This window comes from Monodon monoceros, unplaced genomic scaffold, assembly GCF_005190385.1.
Source record: "Monodon monoceros isolate NGI ecotype Baffin Bay Population unplaced genomic scaffold, NGI_Narwhal_1 Super_Scaffold_6, whole genome shotgun sequence".
Taxonomy (NCBI): Eukaryota; Metazoa; Chordata; class Mammalia; order Artiodactyla; family Monodontidae; genus Monodon; species Monodon monoceros.
In genome coordinates, this window is record NW_021703783.1 from 53,184,561 (window position 1) to 53,193,794 (window position 9,234).

Below are 9,234 nucleotides of genomic sequence, written 5' to 3' on the forward strand. Positions count from 1 at the left end.
TGTGTGTGTGTGTGTGTGTGTGTGTGTGTGTGTGTGTGTGTGTGTGTCTCCTATATTTACTCTCTCTTCTCTTAATACATGTTTGGTTAGTGTTTGGGGGCTGAGCCAGAACCCCTCTCGGTGTGTCAGTGAATGACTCAGTTATGCCCTTGACTGCCTGAAGGACACTAACCTCCCTGTTGCCCTCCAGCATGAGCTGTGTCACAATGAGGTCCTCCTATACTACCTCTCCAAGGTATCATGCTACTTCCCATAACATTGTTTTATTGCAGTATAACCTGTTTTTGCTAAAACTATTCCATTTTCCTGAGAAACTGAAGTATTTACTACATACAACATATGTATAACTACATAACGTTGCGTATATAAAGTTACATATAGTATGTGTAACTATATAAATGTATATAAAAGTATATATATAAAAATATACATCCTATATACTTATACATAATAGCATACTATACTGTATAAAAGTGTATAAAAGCATATTTACATTAATGTTTCCTTTACTATGCATGGAAAAACTCTTCAGCTGTGATCCTCACTGTGCCTGTCACATATAATCAGCACGTAACTGGGCCTAAGATATGAAGATGAATGAAGTCTGGTCCCTGCCCTCCAGGTACAACATAGACAGAGCTCCTGGAAGATGCTCTGGAAGAGGGGCGCAAGGAGATTCTAACTCTGCCCAGGCGACTAGAAAAAGACTTCCAGGAGGAGGTGACATTTTGAACCAAGCCTCAATCAACTGAATAAATGATCAAGTGGTCTCTAACATCCATTCCTGCTCTAAAAATGTGACGTTGTGCTCAATTTCACCTGACTGTATTCATGCACTTTGTCAGAAAGGAGGCTGAGTTATGTATTTGGATAACTGTCAGTTCAGGTGACTTTGGCTGTGCTCCTTAAGTGTGGTTCTAGTTTCCTCAGAGAGATTCCTATCAGAGAAATTTTAAAAACTGAGTAAACAACTAACTGAAAGTTCTTTGTTTATACAAACAGAGGGTTTGCTTTCTTCTTCTAGACTCTGTGACAGTGCTTGCATATTTGAAGGGTTTACCCTGTCATTAATGCCTTTATACCCCACCACGAAGGCTGCTATCTTCAGCTCTGAGGAAGTTCGGGATGTGTCTGTGAAGCTAGTTTGAAGGCAACTTGTTTGAAGTTGGCGGCATTTTTGTGATGCCAAGGAGAGTAAACCTCCAGTTGAGCTTTTGACGAAGTTATGTACGTGAAGGGTCACAGACCAGAAAATGTACACTTTTTAAACATCTGACATGTAGCAGTCCTTGTAAAACAGGGTTGAGAAAACATTTTTAATGTGCAACTTATGTCTGTTTTATTTACTTTATGTCTGTTTATTTGCACACAAACTCAAATTAGGATTTCCTAACCTCTCAGCAAACTACTACCCTATATTACATTGAATGGCTACAGAGCTAGGAAGAATACCAATTCTTTTCAATCACTACATAGGAAGTTCCGATTTAATCTTCTTCCCCTAACCCAAATGCATGTTGGTATTTGATATAACCTTCAAAACTTTACCTTTTTTTGGGTAATAAACTCTAAGGGAAAAGAATCTGCAAAAGAGATCTATCTATAACTGAATCACTCTGCTGTACACCTGAAACTAACAACATTGTAAATCGATTATATTTCAATAAAAAACATTTTTTTTTTACTTTAAGATTCTTCTTATCTTACGTTCTGACTTTGCACTCTTCGAGAAAGGGGCATTCTAAATTCACAAACCAAAGGAAGGAAACAGGGCGAATGGCAGTTATCTCTCAACTCTAGATACTATTCGTCACTGCGGTGTTACCACTAGGCACTCGTGTTTTGATTAAGAACGGAAACCAAACACCTTCTGTATGCTGGCTACATAAATTTGAAGTGGGTCTTATCAGCTCTCTGCATCTGTGGTTTCAGACCAACAGTCCCTAAACTCTATCAGTTGATGCCTCTTTTTTCACGTCCAAGATTTTGCAGCTCCTCCTTCACCATGCTGGCATGAAATCCACAGAAAATAATATTTGCATATGTAATTTCAGAAAGATTGATAAAATGTTCAAACTTTACATAAAGGGGAAACAAAAAGAAAGCAACTTATAATAAGAAAAAGCTGCTTAGATCAATTCTTGAGATTCACGGTGAAGGCATTTATTACAAACGCAGACTGATTCAGCTGTGTGGTCACTGATGCCAGGATTTTAAGAACATGAAATATCTCGGAATCAAGTTCAGAGAAAAATATAATTGAATTTTCCCTCAAGTTGCCTACAGGTACTATTCCTGGAAAGTTTGGTACATATTAAAATTGTGGGGAAAAAGTATTTTGTGTTTGTACATAAATCGGAACTGGTTTTAGCTGGTAAGCTGGTCTTGCACCTATGGAAGACATTAGAAAATGTGGAGGACGATTTTTCACTAGGCACGACTATTCTGTGTGTTGCTAACAAGATCAGGAGGGTGCATCAGTGAGGTCCCCCCTCCAGAGACTTCAAAGTTATGGCCTAAACCTCCCCTCAATTTCCAAAATTCCCCCTAGGGGGCAGTACTACTCTTAATGAGAACCACTGTTCTCAGGAGACAGCATTTTGGTGGGTGGGTGTCCTGAAAGTGTGCAAACCAGAATCTCAGTCTTCTCCTTTTGCCTCATAACCAAACAGTTTTAGCATATAGAAAAAAAATTAAGTCTACACCAAATTATGTAATTCACACTGCTTTGGATGAAACTGTAAATACTGAAAAGGGGTCTAGCATTCCACAGCCTATCACTCCGCACATAAAATACATTTTACACAGGCCTTTTCTTGGATGATGGAGGATGCTCCTCAACTTTTGCAGAATCACAGCAGTCGGGGCAAGGGGAGGAGCAGGATGTATGGGGGAGGGGAAAAGGGACAAGAACAGAGAAAAAGGTAACTGGAGAAACTTTTCTCTACAGCAAAGAGCTTTAATGGTCCACTATTTGGCACAAGACAGACTTTGGTTCCAATCACCCCTCTGTCATTTACTAACTGTGGATGATTCATTCAATCTCAATTCTTCACATGTAAATCGGGGGATAATAATGGTATTTCGTGCCGTTGTTAGAGTGATTGAGGGGTATATGTAAAGTGCCAGGCAAAGAGTAAAATTCACTTAATGTTGGCTGCAATTATTATTTTTTTAAGTTTCAAATGTCACTAAAGTATTGGTGGTTGAAGCAGAGTAACATCCGTGTTGCTTTTTGGATATTCTGTCTCTTCCTCTTAAAATCTCATACCACAAATATAGTGGAAATCTAAATCATTTCCTTGTAAGAAAAAAAGGCAGTGTCTTTAAGAAACTTAATGGTTATAAAACAAGGCTGATGTTCCTAAGGTGTTTCACAAAAGGACTTTACATTTCAAGTTAAAGAAGGGGAAAGGCTTGCTACCCCAATGTAATTTTAAATCACAAGTAAGTATATTACAGCTGAAATTCCCAGATTTTAGTGGCTGTCTTGATATTTAGTCCTCAATATGTCAATATTTACATCACAGAAAGCATTTTATACAGGATCTCAAGCAAACTGGCTTGCCGATCACACTTGAGAAATGAATAGGGTGACAGAAAATCGAATGCTGTGGCAAAATCTCGTATCAAGTGTCCTTTTCAGAGGGTAAATCGCCAGCCAGAATCTACCCAGGCAAGGGGAGTAGGCAATGAGAGGTCTGTGTACATGAGCACAGTACATGCCTCTTTGGGGCACGAGTCTTAAGCCAATTCTAGCGAGATTTTTGAGTATCTGCAATGTTATGACGACTCCTGGCGGAGGAATTCAATAAATATCTGTTGAATGCATATCATATGTGAAGGTGAGAGTCCTTGGGGGGAAATGCAGGAGAAATAAATTCTCCTTTATACTTTAAACACAACAACGAAAACTTTATGCTACAGTGATCTTTCATCATCATCATCACTATAACACTTAGCATAACATCTACCCTCACAGCAAATTTTAAAGTAAACGATATTGTTAACTATAAGCGCTCTGCTGTGCAGTAGATCTCTAGGACATATTCATCCTGTATGACCAAAGCTTTGCACCCTTTGACAAATACTACAGTAATCTTTCAAACCAGGAATGCCTGATTTATGACTGGTATAAGAGAAGAGGTAAGGGCTTCCCTGGTGGCACAGCGGTTGAGAGTCCGCCTGCCGATGCAGGGGACACGGGTTCGTGCCCTCGTCCGGGAAGATCCCACATGCCACGGAGCGGCTGGGCCCGTGAGCCATGGCCGCTGAGCCTGCGCGTCCGGAGCCTGTGCTCCGCAACGGGAGAGGCCGCAGCAGTGAGAGGCCCGCGTACCGCAAAAAAAAAAAAAAAAAAAAAAGATAAGAGGTAAGCATACATTTCTTGAGATCATCAATCAATACTCCTTTTGGAAATCAATTTGGTTACATGTATCAAATACATAGAACTGCTTTAAGACCTGGTGATTTCCTTTTTGGAAATATATCCCCAATAGCAGGTAATGTATCCTTAACAGCAACTCTTATGTAGTACTTATTATGTGCCAGAAATTATTCTAACCACCCAGTGTCACACTGCTACAAAATAGAGGATCTAGAATTTGAACTTGGGCCTTGTAGTTCCAAAGCCTGTGTGTGCTCTGACAACTTTTGCTGTCTTAGCTACAAAGGTGTCCACTATGGCACTTTTTTTTTTTTAATAACAGGAAAATTTAGAAACAAACTAAATGTCAGTGGGGTGTAAGTTAAATAAACAATAGTATATCCATTGATAGGACAAAAAGCAGGCATTAAAACTCAGGTCTTAGAAATAACATGTTTGCAGGGGCAAGCAAGATATTTGGCTCAGTGGGAGGGGAGAAAGGCACAAAACAGGGCATGTAGTCTTTCAGGTCTACTAAGTGTTTCCTTTGGACGGTGAGATTTTATTTTTCTCCTTGGTGCTTTGTTGTATCTTCCCAATTTTCTAAATGAACTTGAGTTCCTTTTGTACTCAGAAAAAGAAAATTGCTAATAACAAACTTCTGTCTAGATCAGCACAGCCCAATCAAAATACAGTGCAAGTCATATATGTAATTTAAAATGTTTTAGAAACCACAACCATATTAACAAAAGTAAAAAGAAACAGGTGAAGTTTTTTAGAAAATGTTTCTTATTTAGCCTTTATGTCTAAAATATTACCACTTCAACATGGAATCAATATAAAAATATTAATGGACTATTTTACTTTTTTGTATGAAATCTTCAAAGTCACTTTTAGCACACCTTAATTTGGTCTAGTCACACTTCAGCTGCTCAGTAAACAAGTGGTTACTGGCTACTGTGTTGGATCCTTGGTAGAAGCTTTACTTTCAGATCCAGTGTGCCCAAAACATGACTCTGAAACCCTCCAGTAACTACCTCAGTCTTCATGTGACCAGCCACATCTGTGTCAAACCACTTCCTTAATGAGAAAGAGATGTGCTTCAGAGAAGGTGGATCTGAGTTTGAAGCCTCCCTCTAACACTTATCAGCTGTGTGATCTTCAGCAAGTTAATTAACTTCTCTGTGCCTCATTGGATCCTTTCTGTAAATGAGTATAAGGCCTATTTGAGTTGTTGAGATTGAAATAATGTATTACAACACCAAATACATGGAAAGCACTTTAGAACAGATTTTATTATCTAACCCCTGCTCTTTGCAACCTTCCTTATTCAGATCAAGGTTAGACTTAGCAGGAGGAAAGACAAGATTCTTAGAAAAGAGATGTAGGAAATCTCATTTAAAGTGGTCCTAGAACTAATTTGGGGGGATGTGGAGAGAATAGCTGGGGAATCTATAATAAATACATTTGTATTTTAAAGGGGGCTACCTGATAGCAGGGCACAAATGGCACAACTTTTTGCTTGCTTCACATAGCTATCCCTCAGCAAATAGTCAAGCCACTAAACAAACAGATAAAAATCATTGAATACATGCCAGGAACATGCTAGACAAAGGGGCTTAGGAGTAATTAAAAAAAAAAAAAAAGGATAGGAGAGGTGTTCCCTTAACTGAATGAAGGAATGAATCAATGAACACTGTACATTTTCTGATTTTTCTCAACTCAGCTGTCTGTTCTTTTTGTTTTATAGTTGCCTCTGTTGTTTTACCTAAGATTTTCTTTACTCTGATATTAGGTAGTGGGATTTCCTCTAGAAGGCTCAACTGAAATATGGTCTGTCTACTATGGCTGAATCTAGGTGAAGTGTATATATATGCTCAGCTTTTGGGTAGGTTTCAAACATTTCAAAATTAAAAACTGGAAAAAAGCCAATTATAATAGAAGGCCATTAATCATGACATGTATCAATGGTTTTTTTAGCATCACTGTTTATAACAGAGGCCACCAGAAGCTATATAGATGCCGCAAAGAGGTGAATGACTAAGAAATTCACATAATCGAGGATAAAAGACTATATAGCAATAAACTCACACCTGCAGACCTTTCAATTCATGAAAATACGTAATGAAATAATGTGAACTGGGGGAAAAAAAGCAGAAGAGAATCCACGATTACAGTAATGAAAATACACGTGATATGCATCTACAAAAACTAAAAATGTATTTGGCGAGGTAGGAAGATTACTTTCCCTTCTAGGTATGTTGCCCACATTCACAATAACAAAGAAAAATAAATAACACATGTGGTAAATCTTGTTTGCTAAGCAAGCTTATCTTACATCAGAGGGCAGGATGGCCAGGGGAAACTGTGCATCTAGTGAAAAGAGTACCAACAAATATGCTTGGCAACCGACTCCCAGTTACTAGCGTGCAATTTAACCTACTACTCAGAACCTAATAGCAGATTTGGGATTTTTCTTAAACCGGAGTAATTATTCAGAACATACTCAAAACAAATATTTGACCTAAACTAGTGTCAGATTTTATTTTTTACATGGTAATTCCTCAGTCCTTTAACCACAATAGTGCACACAAGGTAAAAACAATTAAGCCTGCTGCCTCTCATTATTACCGTGGTCTGATAGCACGCAGGGTAGATCAAAATAGCTGGTTGACATTGAGAGTCCCGTCACAAGCACTTTGTGCTTGAAAAAAATAAAAACCAAATCATTTAGTACTTAAAATTAACAACACTGGCATCACCTTGTGGGTTAAATGACTGAACAATAACTCAAGTTAGTTGTGTTCTATATTTCCTTTATTAATATAATTAGTATTCTTAGATCTTTTAAAATTGCTCTTCTCTAGCCCTAGGGGAAAATGATTTCAAAAGGCTGAATACATGTGCTGATTCAAGATATGCTTTCTCATACATCCAACCTCGATAAGTTTGGATGATACAGCAAAATATAGAGTAATTCTGGCTCCAACTCCTTAGCAACGTTGTTTAAAAACAAAAATGCCATTACACACATAAGCCAAGAATTTTTATGTTGCATTGCACATAAACAAATTTATGTAATACTTTTAAAATATAAAAACCATGGCCTTAATTGTTTGGAAAACGATTACTTAAGAATATGGTAATTAAGAGACTCACAAATTGGTTGAAAAACTCAGAGCTAAAATTCACACGGGGTTGAAATACACCTTATAAAGAGCTGACATCCAAATTACATACACTTGACAAAACTTATAATTTAAGCATTAAGTTATTTGCTAATCTCTTTGGGGAGGTACCAATATAATAAAAGATTGAGAAATAATAATATCTGGTAAAATTATTTGCCTTGTCCCAAAATGGCTAAGCCTTAAAGTAGAATCATCTGAGTGCCAATCCTGGTTATAAAACTCACTCAAGATCTGAGTATTCTAGGGCAAAATACTTAATTTCACTATGATTCAATTTTCCTATCTACTAAAATTAGAATTACTTAATATATAGTTGTATATTTATACTTAATATACGGTTTCTAAATTAAAACAAAGTAATTAATAATGAACGTGAAAATACTAAGAGCAATACCAATCACTGCTATGGTACACTTATTATCCAGCAATTGTCTCATTCAAACGGATAACTTTTAAAATAGCCTTTTAATCAGTACCAAAGCCACTTTTTTGCATAACTTTAAGCCATAGGGCTAATTATACGTGACATAGAAATCTCACCAACAGAACTGCCCTGTTTTAGTTTAAAAGAGACTTGAAGACACGATCCTAACAGTCCGAGGCATATTTAAAGAAGCCATCAAAAAGGGAAACAAACCTGAGATGGGTAAACAGACTTCCTTGGCAGAAGTTCATGTAGAAAACTAAAACCTAAAGTACTCATCCCAGGAAATCACTGTCTGCAAGATCCCAAAACAGAACGCCATTAACGCAAAGCACTCGACACCGAACGACAGCGGAGACGTTTAGTAAAATTCAGGTCTTACTACTCCCCTGACAAAAAGCAACACAACACACAAAAGCAGAAACAACCAACACGCAAGGCAGGGATGGAACCGCTCGAGACCCTCTGAGTCGCTTCATGGAGAGGGGACAGGAGGCTAAGGCATATTTAATGAATGAAACTGAGGACTAGGGGTTTGGGAAAGTACACGAAACGGACCCTACCTTCCACAGATTCCCCGATACTGTGTAAGTGAGTGATAGAACTGTAGTTTTGGGAAATACTCTTCAGGAACGCTTCCATCTCTGGCTGGTGGTGGTAGCTGAAGTCCAGCGCAGCTACCACAGGCAGCAACAGCCCTAGCCAGAGGCGGGCGCAGTCCATGTTCTAGAGATGAATAAAAACAATAATAAAGCTGAGCAGGTGAGGAAGGGGGTAGTGGGGAGTGTGCACGTTACTCGCTTCGGCTCCGCTGTCTAGTCTCAGATCTCCCGGTACTAACACTCCCAGCTTCCGAAGGACGTAAAAGCTGGAAGCAACAGCTTCGGGAGTTAGCGCACCCGGAACACGGGCAGCCCCTGGTGCCCTCCATCCCGCCTCCCACCCTCTCCTCCTCCCCACGTCTCGGCCGCTCTCCACCGCCCGACAGCTGCAGCAGCTGCGCCCGACCCCCCGCGTCCCGCGTCCCGCTCCTCACCCAGAGCCCAGGCGCGCACCGCCGCCCGGCGGCTGCCACCAGACGGGACCCAGTATTAATAGCCCGGCCAGGGTCCCACCCACGACGCCTGACTGACGTCTCTCCCGCCCACTCAGGCGCCGCGAGGAGCATTCCGGGGCGGGGCCGAGCCGGGCGGTCCGGGCTCCTCTGCCTCCTTCTAGGTCCCTGGGCGTGGCGGCGAGCTTCCCGAAACCGA

General features: G+C 39.8%; 1 protein-coding gene across 2 annotated transcripts in view; it reads right to left on the minus strand.

Moving 5' to 3' along the window:
• Window positions 1–9,030, minus strand: part of CPM (carboxypeptidase M) — a 127,698-nt gene extending 118,668 nt beyond the window's left edge. For both annotated transcript variants that reach the window (XM_029205689.1, XM_029205688.1), the window contains exons 1-2: window positions 9,018–9,030; window positions 8,545–8,707 (exon numbers count right to left, since the gene is read on the minus strand). In XM_029205689.1, coding sequence (XP_029061522.1) covers window positions 8,545–8,704 — 160 coding nt within the window. In that variant the 5' untranslated portion in view covers window positions 8,705–8,707; window positions 9,018–9,030. The remainder of the gene's footprint in view (window positions 1–8,544; window positions 8,708–9,017) is intronic.
• Window positions 9,031–9,234: the final 204 nt, after the last annotated feature.